The sequence below is a fragment of the Thermobia domestica genome, chromosome 12 (assembly GCF_964235325.1).
Source record: "Thermobia domestica chromosome 12, izTheDome1.hap1.1, whole genome shotgun sequence".
Lineage (NCBI taxonomy): Eukaryota > Metazoa > Arthropoda > Insecta > Zygentoma > Lepismatidae > Thermobia > Thermobia domestica.
Genome location: NC_137465.1, coordinates 141592814 through 141606106, shown reverse-complemented (window position 1 = coordinate 141606106; position 13293 = coordinate 141592814). Strand labels below are relative to the sequence as shown.

At 35.5% G+C, this 13293-nt stretch overlaps 1 protein-coding gene across 3 annotated transcripts in view; it reads left to right on the top strand.

Annotated features, from left to right (window-relative positions):
• Nup62 (nucleoporin 62) overlaps nucleotides 1-13293 on the top strand; it is a 70188-nt gene that overhangs the window by 37122 nt on the left and 19773 nt on the right. For all 3 annotated transcript variants that reach the window (XM_081734184.1, XM_081734183.1, XM_081734182.1), the window contains exon 4: nucleotides 2772-3201. In XM_081734184.1, the coding sequence (XP_081590310.1) occupies nucleotides 2772-3201 (430 nt within the window). The remainder of the gene's footprint in view (nucleotides 1-2771; nucleotides 3202-13293) is intronic.

Here is a 13293-nt window from a genome sequence, read left to right as displayed (position 1 = left end):
CCTCTGCTAGTGATCTCTCAAGTAGCGCGTTTGGAATGCCTGACGACAAGACACATTTATATTCCCAATGGGAATCTATGCTGCCCGAAACATATCATACATCAGCATTTTTACGAAGATAATCTATTCAAGATAGAAGTTTATTCGAATTGGAGCACAATCCGATCATATGAGGTGAGATATTATACAGAATTTGTGGAATGCGATAAACCATTGTTAAATCAGATATGACACTTTCAGATTTCAGAGGAGAAACTCCCTCTTTTCACTACCGTAAGCTGGAAAAATATTATGGAGATACAAGAATTGCTGAAGTCAATGCGTGACTCAGATAATCGAACCGTAGTACAAGCATTGATAGTGCTTTTATTCAAGCTAAGGATTGACAATTCTAATAAACTGACATCCTGAATTTTAGGACTACTGATACTCTCAATTTTAGTAGATGAAGGGGTCTTGCCACCCACGCAAAATCACAAAAGACGTTTCTAGCTGACACTATTTCTTTTTTGACAATAAATTCACACAACCACTTTTTTTAAGGCGACAAAGGTGTCCCAAACTAAAGACGGGGTGCCACAGCCCATCAAATGGGGCCTCAGTGTGTGTGGCGCTTTTCAGATGTGATTTGTCATTCATTCACGTAGCAAATATGTGAAAGCTAAATCAATATTCGTTCTTTTTGCAATTGGCTCCTTATGGGTGCGGTATGGTTGGTTTTGGCCAATTTTGACCATGGCGTTCCCGTGAAACAATTTTGGAACAAGTATACCGTATTTTTTTTCTTCCTCCAAAATCAAGGTATGTCGTAGATTTGAGTTATGCAGATTTAGGTCAGATTAGATAGAGTTTTGACAAAAATTGCTAATTCCGTTAGTCACGATTCTGTAAAGAATGTGTATTTTGTGTGTATTTGACCATCAAAAGTGGAAAAATTGGAAAAGATAGTGATGCCAATGAAGAAACAGATGATGATGAGCAGTAACGTGTCAGTGTTGTTTTTGCGACTGTAACTGTTGTGTGTGAATGCAAAACAGAAGAAAAGAAACAAATTTAAATAATTGCTGAATAATTATTTGTGTTTGTTTGTATGTGTACATACTGGTATAATATATTAGTATAATATACATACTGGTATAATATAATACCGATAATGGATTGCTATAAAACTGACGCAAGCAAGTGTTGTACCGTAATTACATTAGGAAAAACAAGTACCAGCATATGCACATGAATATACCGTAAATTCCAGCAATAAGTTCAATATTTCTTTATTTTCCCATAACATTATATGTTTTCCCATGTTTATTATTTTTTTTTCATTCTTTAAAATCAATGTAGTGTATTTTTTTTTTCATTCATTTTCGCCACGGGTGCGTCTTACATTCATCGATTTTTTTTTTTTTTCAATTTTTCCTCCAAAAATTGGGTGCGCGTCTTACATTTGAGGGCGTCTTAGACTCGCGTAAATATGATATGTTATTCTAGGGTTAAAGTGACATCTGAAGCCTATTTTTTCATAATTGTGCTCGCAGACCATCATAGATAAAATGGGGCTGAAAATATTGAATCGAATTTTTTGAGTGGAGGTGGGAATGGTGGTGTTGGAGAACTGTTAAATGTTTTAAGACGAAGCCCTTGAACAAAATCGATCGAGTCATTTTTGAGAAAGAAATTAATCTACTTTTCCGATTTTGCGCCATTCCTCATGAACCAATCAGAGTTGAGGTTTGAAACGTGAGGGATTGACGTATCTTTGAGATAACTACATACCATCCGCTTGCCGTCCCAAGGTTCATCTGGGACCATTTTACTATATTATCCGCCTATGCCCTTTTTATCTTACCTGCTTATTTTCATTTTAAATCAAATTTCTATATTTTAACGGAAGAAGCTACCTTTGTCGCAGACACGATGCCTATAATTTGATAAGTTTGCTGTATTCTTTTAAAGTCAAAGTTACAAATTTAGTCGTCATTTTCACAATTTTTTAGTCAGGAACTTCCGCCTCCTAATAATAATATACTAAAACTGGATATTAGTAAGTGTAATATTGGTTCAGATTTACGATACTTTGCACTGTTGAGGTAATTAATTTTGAAATCTATGAAATTAAATAGCGAAATACGTACGTAAATTAATGAAAAGTAAGGTATGGAATAAAAATAATAACGAAAAATAATACAAAATATAAAATGTGTGTTGGTCATGAAGTGAGGCAGTCTAGTTGTTTAGACGATTAAGACCAGATGGATGATTTCCGAACATTATTGTAATATATTTTCTTATATCATTCTGAGAGATATGGAAGCGCCTGTCGTTAGGATTTTGAGGATTCTTACTCTAAAAGTGTGTTTTGGTTGTGACAGGGTGTTGGGTCAGATTAATGTCGAATATAGGACAAATTTTACATCTCGACTTTTCACATTGAGTCAGCAATAATGTTGGGAAACATAAATTGATTGCTTGACTGGCAAACTTTTATTTTTATGATTTTATTTATTTATTTCACTTTTCAGTGATATGCCGTGAAGTTCTGTACAATGATTCTCTGATTTTTTTGTTAGACATAGATATAATCAAAATCAGTGTTAGTATTTATTTGCTAGGTGGGTCACAATGTTATTAGTGAGTCATCATTTTAAGTTGCATTATTTGATTTTACTTAGGGATTATTTTTGGAATTTAAACATGAACTTTTAGATCGTATATATTGCAATGTTTTTCTTCTTCTTTCTTTCTTTGTATGTTTTTGTTTATTCAAATTTCAGTTGGTCTGACTTTTCAAATGCCCAGTGCAGCAACACCTGCAGCATCCACCACCGTTACTTCTGTAAGTACCACTGGAGGACTTTTTGGCACTGGTAGTAGTTTGGCTTCAGCAGAGCCAGCTAAACAATCTGCACCTGGTGGACTTTCGTTTGGGACTTCAGTAACACCGGCGACAACTGGTTCCGAGTCTACGAGTACTCCGTCTCTTCCAAAATTTCCATTGGCCACTTCAACCACCTCAGTTACTACAACGTCCACTGCACCTACTTTGGCTTCTCAGCTCACATTCACCACGACGACAGCAGCTCCAACTGGGTTTTCGCTGAGTTTACCCACTTCGACGACAGCGACTACTAGTGGGCCAGTTTTGAGTCTCGGTTTAGGAAGCAGTACTACTTCAGCTCAAACAGGGTTGACAACCACGACAATGTAAGTTGAACTTTTGTTAATGGATATAGTTAGTTATATAGTATACATTTATAGATAATAATATTATAGGCTGTGTTGCACCATTGTGTAGTAAAATGTTATAAATTATGTACACATATTCAGCTGTTTTCAAATATAGATTAGCTATTAAACGCATTTAGGTTCTGTAATGCATACGTGTAATGATAAGTTGCATGCATATGATATGGGCACATGAAATATTTGCTGAATAATAAATCACAGTATTGTTGGATCTACCACATCATAATTTGGAATCTCTTAATTTTTCTCAGGTCCGACATTCACGAGACAGAACTCAGTGTAATGCGTTTCCAGATCCAACCTTCGATCCAGAATTTCATAAAATGCGTTTACCGCAAAATGGATTCCCTCAGTTTCCCTGTGTAATATATGAATGAATGAAAAAAAAAAAAAAAAAATCACCTTCTGGTTCATAGCTGTATGTGTCTCATGGTTTAGTTAGAATTTGAATTTTGCTCCTTATTCACATGCTAAGGTAGTGCAGTTCATTATGATTGTTCATAAAGAGACTATACCAATGCTAACAAAAATAGCGTGATGTGGGTAGGGTACTTTTAAAAGAAATATACACAAGATAGGAGGAAATAGTAATTCGATGCATCAGCAAAGTTCTTGTTTACAACATGCACGGTAGCGTTTCTCAAATTGTGATCCTCGAGGCGTACCCTTGCAATCCCCTTCAGCTGAATATTAGTCCAAAAACGATAGACAAAATAAAATTCACGTGAATTCCGTTTCATTTGAATATCAACTTTTATCGATTTTTTTAAGTAGGTTAAGCTAATACAAATTTTAATATAACAGGTTTATTATACACATCGATGTTTTATTATAAAATATGCTTGATACCCTTCAGTTCTTTTTAAACATACATTATTATGTTCTATATGTTCTTCTATTAATTGCAATATGAAATTGATGAAATTTTATTAATATTTAAAAACACCACACACAAATGTTCTGGTATTAATTAACAATCCTCGAAGCATATAAAAATAATACATTTTCTTTCGAACAGAACAAGAGTAGGGCTGTGCGTAGAACATTCTGATTAGTAAAAGTGGTCGCTATTTAAAAAAAAAAAAAAAAAAAAAAAAGTTTCAGGAACTCTGGTTAGTGGTAGTATACTGGGGATAGTTGGTGGTAAATGGGGTCAATTGGCAGCACATGCATATGAGATTATACAGTGCTTGGACAAAAAAATCGTAAACGTTTGCAAAAGTGTCAAAATCATACCTAGTATGGTGTGGGGCCTCCTTTTGCGTCCAAAACAGCTTGGATTCGACGTGAAATGGACGTATACAGCTCCTGAATCGTGGTGTGTGGAATTTTGTACCATTGTTCCTCAAAACATGTTCTAGTTCCTTAAGGGATTCTGGTGGAGGGTAATGAGACCGAACACACCTTTCTAACTCAGACCACAATGACACAATGATGTTCAGATCTGGTGATTGTGGGACCCAAGGGAGGTGTGATAGCTCCTGGTCATGCTCCTCAATCCATGATTTCACCGTTTTTGCAGCGTGACAGGGTGCCAAATCATCTTGGTAGATGCCATCACCATCAGGGATCAATATTTGGGCCATGGGTAGACCTGGTCCCCCAAAATGGCCTTATACGCCTTAGCATTCATCATTCCATGCAGGACTATGATAAGATCTGCAGAAAACCACGATATCACTGCCCATACTGTAACAAAACCACTTCCATGCTTTACAGTTGAGAACAGACAGTCTGTATCATAGGCCTGCGACGGTGTTCTCCATACGTAAATACGACCGGTTGTTGGAAACAAGGTGAAGGTCGATTCATCGGACTACCTTACGTGTTTCCACTGCTCATGAGTCCACGCCTTGTGGTTCATAAATTTTCATTTTATGAAGTTCCCGTCGCACTGTTATCGATGAAACCAGGTTCTGTAGGCCGGAATTGAGTTCAGACGTAATTTTCATTGCAGTGGTCTTCTTTTTAGCTGCTACAATTCGTTTTAATGCCATCCGGTCCCTAACTGACAGGATTGTCTTTCGACCACTGATGTGCTTTGCAGACGTCGTTTGCCCATGAATTGTGTATGCTCTCGTGACATTGGACACAGTGCCTTTCGATACCCCCACAATGTTCGCCACTGTTGCCACTGAAGCTCCAACCAGACGGACACCAACGATCACACCTCTTTGGAAGTCTGTCAGGTCGCCCATTTTACCGTACCACTTTCACTCCACGACACTCACAGGTGAAGTGGTTATTGCTGACGGAAGAGGAAGGTCCACATGACACATTGAAAACAAAAAATGATGATGAAATTGCGGCTACCGCAACACGTGTTGTACAGTGGATTGCCAAACTTACGTATCCTGTATGAAGTGTTTTTAGATTTTTTGTATACCTCCTGTATACGCGTGGCTTGTATAATCCAGTTTGATGCATTGTTCTGTATTGACGTCTAATTTGATAACAGTATAATCGTTGATTTAACTATGTGCTGATGCGCAAATTTATATTCACTGGATATGCTGTTACACATGAAGGGGGAAATTGCTGTAGAAATAGAAGATTTAGAGTTTTTTTTTTTTTTTTTTTTTTTCGCTGATAATAATGCTAAATCTGAGCTTTTTTATACTTAAACATGTTAAATTAGCCGAGTAATTCAACATGTCAGCACTGAGAAAAATAGCGCATTCTTTTATATTTTTCATCAAAGAAAGAAACTAGTGAAACAAATTCTCATTAGATTCATTAAAATAATCCCTGAACTATAAAACACCGTCCATCTGTGGCATAATTTTGTTAATCACCGTAAATAACAGCCTGTGTTGAATAACTATCAATTTAAATAAAAGTATATTCGAAGTGATCAAATCTATTATTAGCAGTGGAAAGTACCTAGTCATAAGCTCTGTCACAACGTTAGACGGTTCAGCAGAAAGAGAAATAGGAATATATATTTAAAACACAGTTCTGACCAGAACAAAATGAATTATATTAATGACTATACTTTTTTATTACAGTTTCAAGGACCTAACGTCCTCTTCATCAGACATTTAGAAAAGACAGATGACAGCAAATCTTATATCTTCCTCAGCCATTAGTTAGCATATTCATCTATATAATTTTAATTTTTTTTATCATGTCGACTTTTAATTTATTTATTTTTACTTCATGAAATACTAATAACAATCACTTAACATTTTCTTGTTCAGTTATTTGCGAAAATACAATCTATTACTGAAAAAATCATAACATAATGATATGATTATTTCTTGCAACTACTGGTCAAACAAGTGAAAAATTAAATTTTAACACAGAACAATCCTAAAGCAAATCACATAGTAGAGATAACTTTATATACAAATCAATTTCTTCTTCTTCAAGCAGAAGAAAATCAGATAACATAAAGAAAGGTGTTTTAAAGGAGAAAAGTCTCCTCTAGCTCTTTACCTGGTGGTATGGTTTCTAATATAGAGGTTACATTACCTCTTTGCACTGCCATACTTATTCTCTGAATTAGGAAGGTGCTTGCTCTATCATCACCAGATAATTGAGTGATGCGTTTACCTACTTCCCTTATAAAGCTGAGGCCTTCTTTGCCCCAGGATCCACTGGATTCAATGGCAATGGGCCCAAATTGGTACTTCTCTGTTAGGTTACTGTATTTTCTTCTTTTTTCTGTTTCCTTTCGACTGGCTACATTGCCCGCTTGGAGTGAGGAGAAAGGAAGGTTGGAAGGGGCAAAAGTATCTGTGCATGTAAAATCCCAAATCAATGATTTGCCTCTCTTCCAAGGTATTAAGGTCATCCCATCTGGTCTTTTACCATCAGTTCAACTACATCCATTTGGCTCCCTTATTGTTGATATACCTGCTGAAATTAGTGCTCTCATTATAATGTCATTGACATTCGAATATCGGGGATATCTACCTGTACTTTTTATGCAAGACAGTCCATGCAGTCCTTTTTTATCTACTGGATTCTTACATGACTGACATTTATGAGGTTCACATATATTTGCTCCCAACCGTAACGCAACAGCTATTCGAAAACTCTCATTACTGAGATGAAGGCCTAGAGGGGACGAAGCTAAAGCTTTAAGGCAAACTCCTCCTTCTATGGATGATGCAGCAATTATTCTAGCCTTGTCTTCTAGGCTGTCTGAAGACCGTAGCAAAAAGGAGAAGTGTGATTTAAAGATAGGTTCTTCCTATGTGGATTGCTTTGCTCTGGTACTAAATTCAGGTAATTCAGATCCAACTAGCAGTGACCAAGTGGAAGAGCAATCTTTTACTTCAGAATCCATGTGGAAGCTTATATCCTGTTGGAGAAGTGATTCTATTAGAGATCGGGAACCATAGAATGATGCCAAGAAGGCAGGAATAGCCAAATCTATGGCTCGTCAGATGCCTAATCCACCAAAACCAACTGGCAGAGAAGCCTGAAGCCATGTGTTATCCTCAAGGAAGCAATTTAGGATAGATTCTAAACCAGATTTTACGGTGTTATCGAAGCGTTCTAATAAATTTTCTTCCTTCCATGAAGGTGAACTTTTCAGAAAATATAGTAATCTTGGAGTAGTAAATGATGTTCTTAATAAATAAAAGGCAAAATGTGCTGAGATTAATGACAGACGTGCGAAATACATCTCCAGTTTGGTTATCTTCTCAGTTAATAAGGTTTTTCTTGATTCTGTTGAGAGGGCCGTTCCTAGGAGATATGCGTTTGAAGGAGACATTAATTGAATGCCTGGAGCTACCTCATTGTATGATGTGAGAAGTATGTGCATATGCTCTTTCGTTGTTCCAAGAAAGCTAACTTCACATTTCGAAAAATTAAGGTGTAGACTAACTGTAATTCCCTGTGTATAGATCACTTAATATATTTAATACGGTATCCGGATCTCCAGCTATGGTTCCATCATCTAAGTACCAAACATTCAAATCTGTGTGTGTGTTATTGACTATGGACTGTAAAGCTATTGCGAATAATGCTGGACCTAAAGGATCTCCTTGCTGTACTCCTCTTTGTGAAAAAATTATGTGTTTACCATAATATAAATTGCTGGACTGAGCATAACTTTGGTGTACGTAGGAATAGATCGAAGGAAAATTTTCTTTTACGACTGATAACATTACATTCCTGTCTATCTCATTAAAAGCATTCCTGAAATCAATTTTTAAGAAAACTTTAGGTTTCTGGTGAGGATAAAAATAATATGTGTGAGCCGCATGTGCTGCTGCTTCGGCTCCATATCGAATGCCTATTCCAAGTTGGTGTGGAGAGAGAAATTGAACTAGAGGTTGTTTAATTCTCCCACAAATTATTTTGGATGAAAGTCTTCTATACATTTCCCTATTGCAATAGGTCTAATACCTCCACTTTTCTTTGTCAGTGCTATTAGCGATGCTCCAAAGAATATTGGTCTTAATTCTTTAGGCACATCCCCTGATATAATCTTAGATAGGAATTCACACGTGATCTTAATTAGGCGATCTTTGGAATCTTGTGTATTGTAAAGTATTAAATCTTTAAGAATTGAAGAGCGCATGCTATCAATACTTCCTGCAGAATCTGAAGGGAAGGATCTAAGCGCTTTTAAGAATTCGTTGGATGTGACTCTATTAATATTAATATTAAAATCTGTTGTGTCAGATGGCGTAAATCCAGAAGGATGTGCAGGATGTTTCTCTTTTAGTTGTTTTTATATATAATTTTAATTATTGTTTTTATATATAAATTTAGATTTGTAATATGTAACAATATCATATAAATACATTGTTAATACATGTTAATTGTCAATGCAATTTCATGATTATATTGATCTTTATATAAAATAATATAACAGAAATTTGGAATTATTCAAATTGCACTAATATCCTTTATGTACTTTTCTTTTTACTTTTCTATAACTTCTAATAATTTCTCCCATTGCTCATGTATATTTATACCACTTGTCCAGTTCATTAAGTTCTCCTCTTGTTCTTTCTTTATTCTTCTTGCTTCCTTCCACTTCCTGATAATCTTTCTTTTTTCTCTTTCTAAACCTCTAGCCCCTTCCCAATCTATCCTATGTCCCGTTTCTTTCACATGTTTGTAAATAGCGTTATTTTCTCTTTTCACTCGAACATCATCTTGATGTTTTAATCTGTCCATAAGTCTTTTTCCCGTCTCCCCTATGTATTTCATGTTACACACACTACATTTCACTTCATATATAACTCCTTCTTCCTCCTCTATATTGTTTTCTCTCCTTTTCTTTTTCTTCCTTATACACCTCAACAACGTTTCTCCTCCTTTTCTATATGTCTTAATACCTCCTTCTCTTAATAACTTCTTTATTACTTCCGTCTTTTCTCCTATGCTCTGAATTCCATACCACTTCTTATTTTCTTCTTCTTCTTTCTTTTTTATAATTTATTCTTTTCTCATTCCTTTTATCTGTTCTATCTTATTTCCATTACTTTTAAGTTGTTTATAGAACTTTTCAAAATCTTTCTTCCTTCCCTTTCTTCACTATTTATGTTATCTACTCTTCTTTCCATGTTCCTAATGAAGTTCTTCTTAGTTGCTTTGTCTACATCACTTCTCCAGTGACAATAAATACCTGCCCAACACGTTTTTTGATACCAACTGGTAATTACTTTCTCACCTTGCTCTCTATCTTCATATCCATAAAATTTATAGGTTTGTTTTCTTCTAATTCTAACCTTATACCTTTTTCTTCGTCTTCTATGATTTCAACATATTTCTCCAGTTTATCTCTACTCCCTGTCCATATGACTAAACAATCCTCTACATACCTACTAAAGAAGATTAACTTTCCCTTTGCTTCTTTTGTCACTTTTTTTCTCCCACTTGTTCATCACTATTTCCGCTAAAACTGGACTCAGCTTGGATCCAATGCTTCGACCTTCTTTTATCCTTACTAGTCTTTCTCCAATTATACAGTAGCTATTTTCCCATAACGTCTTAGGCGCTCTTATAACTTTTTCTTTTTTCCATTGACCTATAACTTTCCTTTCCATTTCTTCTTCTATCGCTCTTACAACATAATCTCTTCTTATACTTGTGAACCTGGCTTTAACATCTTCACTAAACATTAACGAGTCCTCCTGATTCCACTTAATCTGATCCAGCTTCTTCTTCAATTCTTCCTTGTTCTTAATTCTGTATGTCTCTTGCTCTTCTCTGATTTCTTCCATTATCTCTCTTAATTTTTCTTCTAGTGGCTCAAAATAGTTACCTTTGCAGTCTATTACTGGTCTTAGCTTAATTTCTTTCTTATGTATTTTAGGAAAACCTTTCATGATAGGAATTCTTCCTTTTTCATTTATCAATTTTTTAATCCCTTCTTTTTTTCCCTTCTTGTACTATCTTCTTCATAATTTCTTTCATGTTATGTAGATATTATGATATTATACTATGTAGAAATTATATAGATGAATATGCTAACTAACAGCTGAGGAAGATATAAGATTTGCTGTCATCTGTCTTTTCTAAATGTCTGATGAAGAGGACATTAGGTCCTTGAAACTGTAACAAAAAAGTATAGTTATTAATATAATTCATTTTGTTCTGGTCAGAACTGTGTTTTAAATGTTATTGTGATTATCCAGAACCATGGAGTTTGTTTATTATATATATAAGAAGCTCATCACTCCATTTATTGCCTAGAATTCACTACACTAATAGTTTTATTATGATAAAAAGGCCTTGTGTCCATCTTAAACACAAACTAAATACAACTTTCTTAAGGCTGTCTATAATCTTTATTATAAATTAACTAGAAATGTTACAGTTTCGGAAGTGATATACTTCCGAAACTGTAACATTTCTAGTTAATTTATAATAAAGATTATAGAGAACCTTGTAAGCAAGTTGTATTTAGTTTGTGCACTAATAGATATTCAAAGTGATTTCCTCTGGCTTTCACACATACTTCCAAACGGCGTAGCCAATTATCAATCCCAGCAAGTATGATCCTTAAGTCTAAATTGTTTAGTGCACGTATTATACTATTCTAATTTCGTAGTCTAGCCTCCAAAATATTACACAGTTTGTAGCCTAGCGGATCCAAATCGGGATTTGAGGATGAGCAGACTTTGTGCTCAACGAACTTGGGAACATTGTTCTTAAGCCTTTTTGCACGATGTGCAGGTGCGGAGTTCTACTGGAACACTCTGTGTTCATTTCGGAACATAGTCTAGTTAAAAGGCTTTACAGCCTACTCCAAGGTAGTACTTTTGTGTACTTCATCGTTTGCTTTTATACCTTTACCACAAAAATGTACTTTCGTTGCACCACGATACGACACACTCAACCACACCATGACAGATGAGGAATGATGTCCTCTCAGAATAGGAAGAACAACCTGATGGGCTTCCTTACGCTGTGGGCATACACCCTGTCTGTTTATTTAGCTTCTCTTCAACCGTAGAAACTTTTTCATCTCTGAAGAGAATATTCTTACGCCCATTATACGCGTGTCAACAGAGGAGATTCTTCGTTTTTTTAAGCCTACTGTCTTCATCGGCGACGTTAACAACTGACAGTGCTCTGACGGTATGTTAGCGGTCCTAAATCTTCATTAAGAACTTTAAACACACTACTTTGGGAGATCTTCATCTAATACGTAGAGGCACGAGTTTTTCGCAATGCGCGATAAAACGAAATGCGTCAGAATTAAGTCATTTTCAGTTTCTTGACGTTTTATGATACTCTATATGTATTTTCATTGGTTTTCGTTGCGCGATAAAACGTGAAATTGACAACAGCTTTGCGCGAAATTTCTAACAATAAGCGATATAACGCGAAATTTTTAAAATATGTTTTCATTACTTTAAAAACGCTAGTTTTTCGTTGGCGGAACGATAGAACGTGGCATGAACTCTGCATTTTAGGTGATTCGGACATGACTATAGAGAACATGTTGCCCGTTATCTATCACCATCACAGCTGGATGGGGAGTTCCAAAGTGATGATTGTTTGAAGTTGGTTGTGCACTTACATATGTGTGGCTTCCAACAAGCAATGCCAATTGTGAGAGATTTTTTTCCAAGTATGGACTAATGATAAGTGACAAACGTACAACAATGAAGGAGGAAAGTGTGGAAACATGTAACATGCTTATGTTTAATGCTTAAATGTGACCTGTGCCTATGTGTTTTCAGAAGACAACAGAACTTTCCTACTCATAGTAAGTTTAGTTATTGATTTTCCTCAATTTGATTTGAAAAAATATAAGTTTCTATCAATGATATTGACACTGTCAAGTGAAATATTTGGTGTATATTGTTTTTAGGTAATTAATGGTTTATGTTTATAGTGGTCTTTAAATAAAAAGGAATAATTGTAAAAATGTCAGGGAATTCTTTTCCACAAGAGCTACAAAAGGTGAAACTGTATTTGGAAAATGCAACAAAACGCGAAATATGAAAAACGAAACGCGAAATTTTCAAATTCTTAGTGCGAAAAACTCGTGCCCCTACTAATACGCCACACTTTTTATTTGTGGGCAACATTTTTGCGATGTTGTTCTCGCAAACTTTTCACACTGCGGAGTATGAACCGTACGAAGACAATCAAGGATCTTCCTCCGTTATCAACAATATCGAGTTTGTTCTACCGCTTACTGTTTCGCTAGACAACCTCAAGCTAATATTAAGCTGTTGCAGCAGCTTGAAAATTATGTTGCTAAGTAATTGCATTTATGAAGCGCAATAACTGCTACTCTCTTTTGTAAACCACTCTGTGACACCGCCTCACAGCATACTGACAACATTGTTTAATTCACTTCGGTATTCCTTCTTATCTCATCAGCAGCATTGGTAGTCAGGAGTTGGTCAAATAAACTTGTGACAAGTAATGGCGTGACTAGATATTTAACTCCATTGTATTTCTTCTCAGAGTGTATGTTGGCTCTTACGTAGGCGTAGAACAAGATTCCTACGGTGCTGGAAATTATTCTTCATTTTAACCATGAAATTCCTGGAAATTACTAGAGTATCTGGATATCCTTGAAAGTATGGAGAATATAATAAAAAAGTTTTTAAAAATCTT